The sequence below is a fragment of the Aotus nancymaae genome, unplaced genomic scaffold (assembly GCF_030222135.1).
Source record: "Aotus nancymaae isolate 86718 unplaced genomic scaffold, 86718_ANA_hifiasm-v0.15.2.pri h1tg000029l, whole genome shotgun sequence".
NCBI classification, from domain to species: domain Eukaryota; kingdom Metazoa; phylum Chordata; class Mammalia; order Primates; family Aotidae; genus Aotus; species Aotus nancymaae.
The window spans coordinates 42076186-42087500 of record NW_026988442.1 but is presented as its reverse complement, the minus strand read 5'-3'; the positions used below and the strand labels follow the sequence as shown (position 1 = coordinate 42087500).

The window sequence follows — 11315 nt, the reverse complement described above, 5'->3', positions numbered from 1 at the left end:
AAGGAAAGATGGCAGATGTCATAGAAAATGGGCTGTCAGTAAGATTGAGGTGAAAATGGAAATTGGGCCCCTAGTACCCGAGGTCACTATAGACAGCCTACCTGTGTGGGCTGTGTAACCCGGTGAGGACAGAAAGTGTCGGGAGGGCTTAGGGCTACTGGCAGAGCTGATATTTGAGTCACCTTCTTCCGTGGTTCAGGACGGGAATGGTGGTGATCTGGAGCTGAAGGGCTTGGAGAGGACCGGCTAGGATGCAGGGCCTGCATGCTGGGTAGAGGGCAGCTGGATAGCTCACCGTGGGTTCTTGTGTCTGTGCGGCCTGTGTGCTAGGTGTATCCATTTTGTACTTAAAACGGATTTTCAGGGATGTTAAATGCTTAATATAATGTGCATTTCCTCAATTCTTAAGTGATGTCCTGTCTTAGTCAAGGCTTTAAGTGTAAGTCAGAAGTGTCCCTGGGCATCTGTTTCTGTGGCCTGGGTCCTCTGGTTGGTTTTGTGGCAAAGTGGATTAGAATGCCACTCGGCCATTGAGATTTTTTTTTCTGTCTACTCTTTTTGCGTGGGAAGCAGGATGTGTTGTGATTGCAGCGCTGTTGAGGAGCGTGTATCCAGCTGATGGGAAGGAGGAGGGCTGGCTACTCTGTAGGGGGACCGACTCCTTCACCCTGCCATCCTTAAAGGCACCTGCGGCCAGCGACTCAAGGAACAAGTCCTCAGCACAGACCGCCCCTGATTCACTCACCCTCCTGTCTGGGCCTGCTGGACAGGGCAGCACCCAGGGAAGGGCTGCAGCCAAGGAGCCGGCATTATGGAAGTCCTCTCGAGGGAGAATAAGCTCAGGCCACTCTCATGTTTGTGGAACACTGACAGTGTCCTGCTCGTCTTCTTACACCCCCAGAATCTCAGATTTTTGTTACAGGGAAACAGTAGTTGGTGCATTTTAAAAGGTGATTCTGAGGCTGGGCGCTGTGGCTCACGCCTGTAATTCCAGCACTTTGGGAGGCTGAGGCGGGCAGATCACTTGAGGTTGGTAGTTTGAGACCAGCCTGGACAACATGATGAAATACTGTCTCTGCTAAAAATACAAAAATTAGCTGGGCATGGTGGTGTGCATCTGTAATCCCAGCTACTTGGAAGGCTGAGGCCTGAGAATCACTTGAACCTGGGAGGTTGCGCCACTGCACTCCAGCCTGGGCGACAGAGCAAGACTCCGTCTCAAAAAAAAAAAGATTCTGGAATTGTTTGCTCACAAATGGAGCAGTCAACAGGAAGAAAATTAGAAAAGAAATTTGATTCTTGAAGCCCTAGGTGTTCTAGATGGGAGCAGGAGGCAGGAAGTGGTGGCTAGGTCACTGGTTCGTTAATGGTGACTGGTGTTGGGCCGCTGCCCCCAGGGAGAGCTGCTTACGGTCACCCCTCAAGTGAAGCAGGCCCTTCTCATTGTCTGGGATCCCACAGTCTCCCTCGTTGCCTCAGTTCCCTTCCCACCTGGTGTCCCCGGCTAGGTGCCGTTATCCTTCAGAGTGTGGCCTTTGATGCCAACATGAAAGGTAAACGTGACAGCGGCATGGTTGGGAGATGAGGTCTGTAGACTATGCTCTTTATGTGGAACTTTCTGGTTACTTGGGGGACTTGGGGGAAGGGAGCAGGAAAACTTCAAAAATCTGAAAACGGGCGTCACAGACCGGAGAGCTCTGTGTTTACTTCCTGCTCTGTTTTCATTTCAGAACAGCATTTTGGCCCTCTTAGATGACGCACCCAGGCGGGAGCCTTCTTGCTTCACGCTGGGCCCCTTCTCACCCACCTGTGCGCAGACGCGCGCGCACACACACACACACACCCTCACACGAAAGCCATTTTAAGGCAGTGTTGGAGGGACCCGGTTCTGACCAGACCCTTGGTTGAGTCTCTCCAAGGAGATGCTGTCCAGAACTGCTAACCCAAAGTCTAAATTTGTGGCCTGGGCAGCACTTCAGAGACCCCTATGATGTGGCCAAGCACTCACCTTCTCTAGCAGACCTTTTTGCCTCATGGTTCCGTCACTATAAAAACACTCGAGGTTCCGGTCACTACACAGACATGTTTTCAGTAAGGAAGCCCAGCTGAGTTGGCACCCAAAGCGAGGGCTACTCTCCACCTGGAGGGCAGAGTTCCTACACTTGGGATGCTTTCTCTTGGCTAAGGACCTGGAGCCAGCCAGGGCCCTCTGTGCAGGGGCCCACTCCCAGAGCCCAGCTCTGTGACCAGGAAACCATGAGAATGTGAACCCCCTTGGACTTAGCGGCCTGGGAGTCTGCTAGGAAGGGTGTGTGGAAGGGGCCTCTGAAGCACCCGTGAAGGATGTCTCTGGGAGAGAGTGTCCCAGGAGGGGTGTCAAGGCCCAGAGGTGGGCGCCTGGGGGCCTGCTGAGTAATCACTGAGCTTGGGGTCGGTTCTCTGGAGATGACTGCCTCTCGGCCCTGCACGTCCTGATTTGCCACTGGAAATATCTCTGCCTTACAAAGCCATTTCAGTTCCCATGACACTGTCCGTGTCTGTCCTAAGCATTGTCGTCAAACTCTGGATTCCTTTGTAGGTAAGGGTAGAGGGAGGGGCCGCTACGTTGCTGATTCTAGAGAGGCTTAGCTCAGTCATTTAGCCCGAATTCAGAGCCTTGCAAATGCTGTTTCGTATTTCGAGACAACAACCTGGTTTGTGTTCATTATTAACTTCTCTCTGTCTTGATGTGGTTCTCATGTTGACGACCATAGCTTTCCTTTTGGAAGGAGTAGCCCAGTGCTCTGCCAGTCTTATTTTTGCTCCACCTGTGCTTAAGCGGGAAGTAGTTGCTGGCATTTTCAGCTCCTTGTGTTGTAGAAGTGCTGTAACTTGTCACCTTTGTTTTGCAGAGTAACAGTTACCCCTCAATGAGCGACCCCTACCTGTCCAGCTATTATCCGCCGTCCATTGGATTTCCTTACTCCCTCAATGAGGCTCCGTGGTCCACGGCAGGGGACCCTCCGATCCCATACCTCACCACCTACGGGCAGCTCAGTAACGGAGACCATCATTTTATGCACGATGCTGTTTTTGGGCAGCCTGGAGGCCTGGGGAACAGCATCTATCAGCACAGGTTTAATTTTTTCCCTGAAAACCCTGCCTTCTCAGCATGGGGAACAAGTGGGTCTCAAGGTCAGCAGACCCAGAGCTCCGCCTATGGGAGCAGCTACACCTACCCCCCGAGCTCCCTGGGCGGCACAGTGGTGGATGGGCAGCCAGGCTTTCATAGCGACACCCTCAGCAAGGCCCCCGGGATGAACAGCCTGGAGCAGGGCATGGTTGGCCTGAAGATCGGGGACGTCAGCTCCTCTGCCGTCAAGACGGTGGGCTCTGTCGTCAGCAGCGTGGCACTGACTGGTGTCCTTTCTGGCAATGGAGGGGCAAATGTGAACATGCCGGTTTCAAAGCCGACCTCGTGGGCTGCCATTGCCAGCAAGCCTGCAAAACCACAGCCTAAAATGAAAACAAAGAGCGGGCCCGTCATGGGGGGTGCACTGCCCCCCCCACCTATAAAGCATAACATGGACATTGGCACCTGGGATAACAAGGGACCTGTGCCGAAGGCCACAGTCCCCCAACAGACACCCTCCCCGCAGGCTGCCCCACAGCCCCAGCAGGTGGCTCCGCCTCTCCCAACACAGCCCCCACCCTTGGCTCAACCACAGTATCAGAGCCCTCAGCAGCCACCCCAGACCCGCTGGGTCGCCCCACGCAACAGAAACGCAGCATTTGGGCAGAGCGGAGGGGCTGGCAGTGATAGCAACTCTTCTGGAAACGTCCAGCCTAATGCTGCCCCCAGCGTCGAATCCCACCCCGTTCTTGAAAAACTGAAGGCTGCTCACAGCTACAACCCTAAAGAGTTTGACTGGAATCTGAAAAGTGGGCGCGTGTTCATCATCAAGAGCTACTCCGAGGATGACATCCACCGCTCCATCAAGTACTCCATCTGGTGTAGCACGGAGCACGGCAACAAACGCCTGGACAGCGCCTTCCGCTGCATGAGCAGCAAGGGCCCCGTCTACCTGCTCTTCAGTGTCAACGGCAGCGGGCATTTCTGTGGGGTGGCCGAGATGAAGTCCCCCGTGGACTACGGCGCCAGTGCTGGGGTCTGGTCTCAGGACAAGTGGAAGGGAAAGTTTGATGTCAAGTGGATTTTTGTTAAGGATGTGCCCAATAACCAGCTCCGGCACATCAGACTGGAGAATAATGACAACAAACCCGTCACAAACTCCCGGGACACCCAGGAGGTGCCCTTAGAAAAAGCAAAACAAGTGCTGAAGATCATCAGTTCCTACAAGCACACGACCTCCATCTTCGACGACTTCGCTCACTACGAGAAGCGCCAGGAGGAGGAGGAGGTGGTGCGCAAGGTGAGCCGGGTTGCTGCAGGTGCGTGCGTGGCGCCACACTCGGACCAGGTGGCCTGGCGGCCAGCAGATGTGGCAGGTCTGCCGAGCTGAGTCTGAGCTGCGTCCCATGATGGGCAGCTCCCAAGCTCTCCCAGTTGGCCGCAGGTGGGTGGAAACAGACTGACTCCATCTAGGTAGTAAAGAAAATGGTGGTGGGGGGGGGTAGGTTTGGAATCCAGACATTTTAAATAACAAATATGGATCCTATATCAAAAATCCATTGATTGGGTATTTTTGAGACAGTCCTGATTTCCTGTGAGACTTGTAGCCAAAGTCCTGAATCTGTGCTGTCATGAGGTACGACTGGACTGAGTGTTTGCTCGTCATAAGGGTGCAGATGCCCATAAACTGGCACCAGCAATGGAAAAATGACGGTGATAACATACTTCATAAAGCTTCCTTTATTCCAGAGACTTTATCCTGAGATTCTCTCCTGCTTTTAAAAAAAATATCCCTTCATGAAATGTCAGTTGATAATAGATGGATTTTCAGTATTTTTTCAGGTCTATGTTCAGAAAGGAATTACTCACCTGTGAGCACCGAGTGTCCTAATGTATTTTGGGCAGAAAGGCGTGTACGTGGCATATTAGGGATATATGGAATAGAGCTATCTGCAGTCTTACATGACCCAAGTCCCGAACAACTCAGGACTTGTAGGACTTTGGAAGAGTATTGGTCCCTCTCTTTTGTGAGAAGAGAAAAGGATGTCATTTATTTCCAGTTACTGAAATTCTGTACTTTAGCTCTCTGATTTTATTTTTGAGATGGAGTCTCGCCCTGTCACCCAGGCTGCAGTGCAGTGGCACATTCTCGGCTCACTGCAACCTCCGCCTCCAGGGTTCTCGAGCAGTTCTGCCTCAGCCTTCCAGGTAGCTGCGATCACAGACATGGTTCTTTTAGGTGTAAAATAAATACTGAATTGCTGAATTTGCAGGAATAATTGCTAATGAAGCTTTAGGTCCTTAGCTGGCTAAACTGAAGCTGGGTGGGTGGGTGTGTGTGTGTGCGCGTGCAGTTTCTCTTCTTAAATACTGTGTCCTACAACTTAAATCTAGTGTCCTGCAACTTGCATTGTAAAAACCTGATCCTTATATAACTGCTTTTTTGTGTCGCGTTTGCTCCAGGGCAAGTCCCACCGGGCTGCTGGTGGAGCATCACTGGAAGGACCTTGGTAGCCCTCCCCTAAACCGTTAGCCAAGCTGGAAAGCTTGGGGCCCTTGTGGGTCAGTGTTAACATTAATTCATATTATCGAAAGTGACAAATGAGAACCTGATTTGTTAATGTTTGGTGGAATTTCAAATAGCTTTTTTTTTTTTTTTGAGGTAGCATCTCACTGTGTTACCCAGTGGGGAGTGTTGTGGTGAAATCTCATCTCACTCCAACATCCATCTCCTGGGTTCAAGCAATTCTCCTGCCGCAGCCTCCCAAGTAGCTGGGATTATAGGCGCCCGCCACCACGCCTGGCTAATTTTTATATTTTTAGTGGAGATGGGATTTCACCATGTTGGCTAGGCTGGTCTCGATCTCCTGACCTCAAGTGATCCACCCACCTTAGCCTCCCAAAGTGCTGTGATTACAGGTATGAGCCACTGTGCCCAGCCTCAAATAACTTGTTTTTTGTTTACCAGTCTGGAATACAGTGGCTTAATCGCAGCTTATTGTAGCCTTGACCTCCTGGGCTCAAGCTGTCTTCCTACCTCAGCCTCCTGAGTAGCTACAGGCGTGTACCACCATGCCTGGCTAGTTTTTGTATTTTTTTTGTAGAGTCAGTGTCTTGCTGTGTTGCCCAGGCTGGTCTTGAACTCCTGGGCTCAAGCGATCCTCTCACCTTAGCTTCCCAAAGTGCTGGGATTATAGGCATGAGCCACTGTGCCCGGCGTCAGATGTTTTTTAAGCTTATTGGGCAGTGTAGGGAAGTGGAGGTGGTTCTTGAGGAGGTCCCCAGACTGGACTTGGGTGCTGGCTCTCCCTGCCTTCCAGGGTGCTCTAGATGCCATGCTTAATGGGCTGGGCTAGTGGCTTATCCAGGATTGGAGTCTTAGGTGTCCTGGGGCTGAGACTCTGGGTGTCCAGTGCTTTCTCCCTCGTGGGAGAGGGAGTGCAGTTTGAAGAGGGGTGCAGTTTGAAGAGCAGAGTGTGCTGAAGACAGTCTGGGGAGCGGCTCCTGCTCAGTCGTCATACACTGCGGGTGCTGGTGGACCCTTCTAAGAACAGACCCACCTTTTATTTATCGTTTAGAGTTTTGCGCCATTGCGTTAAAGCTCATACATAAACAAATTGAGTGTTCAGAAAGTGAAACATAGTTAGCGTTTTGCAGGATCGCTGTCCCGCTATAAATTTGGACACATACTGATTTCTTAGGACGGCTTCTATGGCAGCAGTGTCACACCAAGTCCTGGGTTGATAAGTTTTTTGGTTTTTAAAACAAATCTGTAAACGGCCACTTCTTGGCTTAAAACAGTGAGAATGATGAGTGTCCCACACTGTGAGCATCGCTTAGTCCCTCAGACTGACTGTCCTGGACCTGGCTGCAGGTGCCCCTGACCTGACCCCATGTCGACCTCGGGTCATCGCTGCATGAGCTCTGGCTGGCTCAGCAGAGGGGCTCCTTGACTGAGTAGGAAGCAGAGAGAATCTTGGGAATAGGCACCTCCTGGATGCTTGTTGAGCATTCCTCGACAGAACGAGCTGGACTTGTCAGTTTTTCTTTCTTTGAGAAATTTTATGAGGAATGGTATTTTAAAGAGCACACAGGGAACTTTGTAGCTGTCTATAAGGGCTGAAGGGAGACAGGGAACTGGGGAGTTTCCCTGTGAATGGCTTTAACGTCACTATTTGAATTCAAGAGATAGGCATTTGTTTTTTGGGAACAGCAATACATACCTCTTTTGTTAAGTGTATTTTTCGGGGACAGGTTTGCTCTGTCCCCCAGGCTGGAGTGAAGTGGCACGATCTCAGCTTACTGCAACCTCTGCCTCCCAGGTTCAAGCAATTCTTGTGCCTCAGCCTTCAGAGTGGCTGGGGTTGCAGATGCCCACCACCATGCCTGGCTAATTTTTTTGTATTCTTAGTAGAGGTGGGGTTTTACCGTGTTGCCCAGGTTGGTCTCGATCTCCTGAGCTCAGGCAGTCCGCCCACCTCGGCCTCCCAGAGTGCTAGGATTACAGGTGTGAGCCACCACGCCCAGCCTGTGAAGAGATTTTTTTTTAACAGATAATTTTTAAAAGAATGCAAAATATAGAGTTCTTAATTTTTCCAGTTTTACATTTGAGGGGAGGAAGGAAATGTTAATTCTTAGGACTAGTACCTGCCTACCCAGCTCCTTAATCTGAATACGTTGGCACCTTCTCAGGACAGAGAACCCCACAGCTGCTTTTGAGAGCAGCCACAGTTGAGGAGGCTGTTATTAACCTGAAGACACATTCAGTCCATTGGTAGCAAAAGAGGATTAAATGGGTGTCCTGTCCACTGGTTTTCTTTATTGGTTTGCATTTTGATAGATAAAGCGGCCGGATAAATGCCTCGGATGTATCTTTTTGTTTTTATTTTGAGATAGGGTCTCTCTCTCTGTCACCCAGGCTGGAGCAGGGCAGATAATAGCTCACTGTAGCCAAAACATGGGCTCAATTGATCCTTTCGCCTCAGCCTCCCAAGTAGCTGGGGTTACAGGCGCACACCACCGCACTGGGCCTGGGACGCCTCTCTAGCCGATTGGTGTAGCATGTGCTCCTTGGATTGCACATCTTCATCTTCGGATGCTGCCTTGTAAGGAGACTGAGGGAGGGGGCTTTTAGACCCTTCCCATTAGGGAGGCAAACGTGGCGAAAGATTCGGGTGTAGTCTCAAGCTTGTGTGTCACGCACACTATGGAAAAGATGGTTCTCTTATGGGAGTGGGCAGCAAACCTGCCCAGGAGCTTTGCCTTGAGCCATCCTAGTCGTGGGGTTGGGGGGGAGATGGTCTCCTTGTTGTGGGAGTGTGCTGGGGAGTGGGAAGGGCCTGAACTGGACAGGCCCCCACGGGTCCTCCTGCCATGTGACACAGCACCTTGATAGCCAGTTGGAAGGATATTGGTGTCCTTTGAACCACTGAGAAGTTTAAATGAGATAAAATACAGAAGAGCAGCTTCCGTCTCCCTGGCCTGCTTGAGAGCCTGGTGCATGGCAGCTCCTCGCCCTGAGTGCAGAGGATTTCACATCTCTAAGTGTCTTTCCATGTGGAATGATAGTGGCACGCGAGGGAAAGACAGCTGTGGGAAGTGAGGTCTCTTAGCAGACGGTGGCCCATTAACTGTGGTGGTTGGTGCTCTTCTCCTAGTAGAGGGGTGGGGAGCTTGCCATGCCCAGTGTGGGTGGCCACCACACAGCCCCGGTCTGTGGGACCCGGCCCCAGCGCAGCTCAGAGTCGTGTGCTGGTGTGACTCGGGTACCAAGCAGGGTCCCACCTCCATTTGCAGGAGCAGCCACCGGGCGGCCTTGGACCTCACTTCCGGGAGGGATTCAGCTGTGTGCGTGGTTACTCAGTGCGTTCAACTCTTGTCTTTTTACAGGAACGGCAGAATCGAAACAAACAGTGAGGAGAAGCCAGTTTCCTGCGTCTTCTAACATGTGCTTTGAAAACGGTTAAAGCGCGTGCGCTTGGCCAGCTCCAGCGGGCCGTCCCGTGCGGGGTCGAGTGTTGCGTCTTTGCCTTTCTTGTCGTTTATTTTTGCCCAGATGAACTTGCATTTATTTGTACTTTTTTATGTATTCTAATCTTGTAGAAGCCACTAATAAAGGAGTATTTTTTTTTGTCAGCTTATCAATGAGACCAATCTAATGTGAAATATAAGTATCCTTAAAAACACACGAAGCATCTATTTTGGCAGAAATTATGTTCTTAAATTCACAGCCATTTGATATTGTTCTATGAGACCTCATATTTCTCATCCCGTTACTGCTTCATAGCAAACACAAAAACCGTGAGTCACTTTGTCACTGAGAGTCTTCTGATAAAATCTCCTGAGAATACTGAAAAGGTCAATGATTATCTTGTTCATTCTGATTCATCATTTTATTATCTTTTATCAGTCTAAAGTGCTAATTTGCCCATTTGGTTTTTCTACTAGACAGAAAGATAACTTTTAATTTTTCAGATTTGGCAGACATGTTTTCTTTTTTTGGAAAATCTTTCCTTCCAGATCTGTTGCCCACCGAACAGCCGCCTGTCCCTCCCCTCGCTGCCCTGCTGCCCGGTCTGGCTGGGGGCGTGATGTGTGGAGGAATCGGAGGGCGCCTGAGGTCTGGTTCAGGTTCAGACGTTCTTACTTGTCTGCAGATCTTTTTAAATTTTACCCTTTCCTTAATCCGGATGCTGTCTTAATTCTTTATACCAGTACTGCTGAGCTTTAAGTGTAGGATCTGATAGTACAGAGTGTGATGGATGATGCTGCTGGCTGTAACTTTCAACATGTGCGTCTCATTTTTTTTTCCTGTTGAATGGGTAAAAACAAAACTTTTTTAGAAAATGAATTTGCCGTCATGTTTTGTGGAATGAGGGACCGTTGAACTTGCCACCACCTGGAGTTTGAGTTTAAGCATGAAAATGGTGCTCATGCCTGACGCTCCAGCGCCCGAATCTGCACGTGCCCTTGTAGAGGACCCTTACTGTCCTAGAGAGCAGACGCTTCGTGAAAACTCCTTGCTCCAAAAGACCCTCTGAGTTAGCGTTCAGCTGTGTCATTAGACTTGTATTTAGAACGTGTCACTTCCTCTGAACTGTTTCTCTCTGAGTGGAGTCCTGGACGACACCGGACTGTCCTCTAGGAGAATACAAGCCTTAATAAACAGTACTATTTAGCAAGCCGGGCGTCATGTCATTCTTCACCCTACTTGATGAGTTTATGTTTTGGAGTTTTTTAAGCTGCAAAGCCATTTGGGGAGTCACTGTACAAAGCCCTGTGTTTCTCAAGCTGTGGGGTTCTTGTTCAGTAGCTTTGGAGAAGGGAGCTGTTAATTTCTTTAAGACGTAACCTGCATGGCACGCTCGCCCGCCCGCAGCTCACTGGTGCGCAGACACAGCGGTGTGCAGTACCTGGGCACCGCTCCCTCCTCTCCGCGGGCTGCTTACCGTCTCTGGCCCTCCATTCATCCTCCAAGGCCTCTTTTTTTATGCGGCGAGAGTTTAATAGTTGTTTGTTTGCCATTTGAGGTAAAATTTACAGGCAGCGAAATGCACGTTGTATACATCTGCAGGAGTTGACAAGTATGTGATAAAGTTACAGTATTCACATCAGCCCAGAAAGCCCTGTCGTCCCCTTCCCAGCTGTCACTGCCTCTGCCAGAAGTTAGTAGTTGCTTTAGGGAAACGTCTGTTGTGACAGCCCCTTAGAGGCAGGCTGTGCGCTCCCACCTGCAGCTCCATTTTCAGCCTCGAGTGGCTAGTTCCTATTTTATGCCATTTTCTGGTGTGTATTCAAGTCCTGGGCTCCTTTGGAGGAAGGTGAGTTCCTGGCTTTTAGGTGCTGAGAGGTGGCGAGCGTGACTGCAGGGCGCCGTGCCATTTCTTTGGTTGGTTGGCTGGCGTGGAAGAAGTGGGTGCTTCTGCCCCCACAGAGTGGGAGGTGGTGCTGAGCGGTGGTTGCCGACTGGCCTGTGACTGGATACCGGCCAGCACGGTCCCGGCAATACCTCCCCTGAGGGCTCCAAAGACAGAGGAGTCAGTGGCTTCTCCCTCTGTCAACTTGTAGAACCGATGCTGCGTCTGGTGTCAGGGGCCTCCTGCCTGCATTCCTGGTGCGTGGTGATGCCAGGCCAGGAGCCAGGCCCACCAGGGGAAGGGAGAAATAGAAGGCCTAGGCTGGCGGAGGGAGATGGACTTCATCT

The 11315-nt window shown here is 50.7% G+C and overlaps 1 protein-coding gene across 5 annotated transcripts in view; it reads left to right on the top strand.

Annotated features, from left to right (window-relative positions):
- YTHDF1 (YTH N6-methyladenosine RNA binding protein F1) overlaps nucleotides 1–10294 on the top strand; it is an 18967-nt gene extending 8673 nt beyond the window's left edge. For all 5 annotated transcript variants that reach the window (XM_021672462.2, XM_012440451.3, XM_012440450.3 and 2 more), the window contains 2 exons: nucleotides 2892–4412; nucleotides 9002–10294. In XM_021672462.2, the coding sequence (XP_021528137.2) occupies nucleotides 2892–4412; nucleotides 9002–9028 (1548 nt within the window). In that variant the 3' untranslated portion in view covers nucleotides 9029–10294. The remainder of the gene's footprint in view (nucleotides 1–2891; nucleotides 4413–9001) is intronic.
- Nucleotides 10295–11315: the final 1021 nt, after the last annotated feature.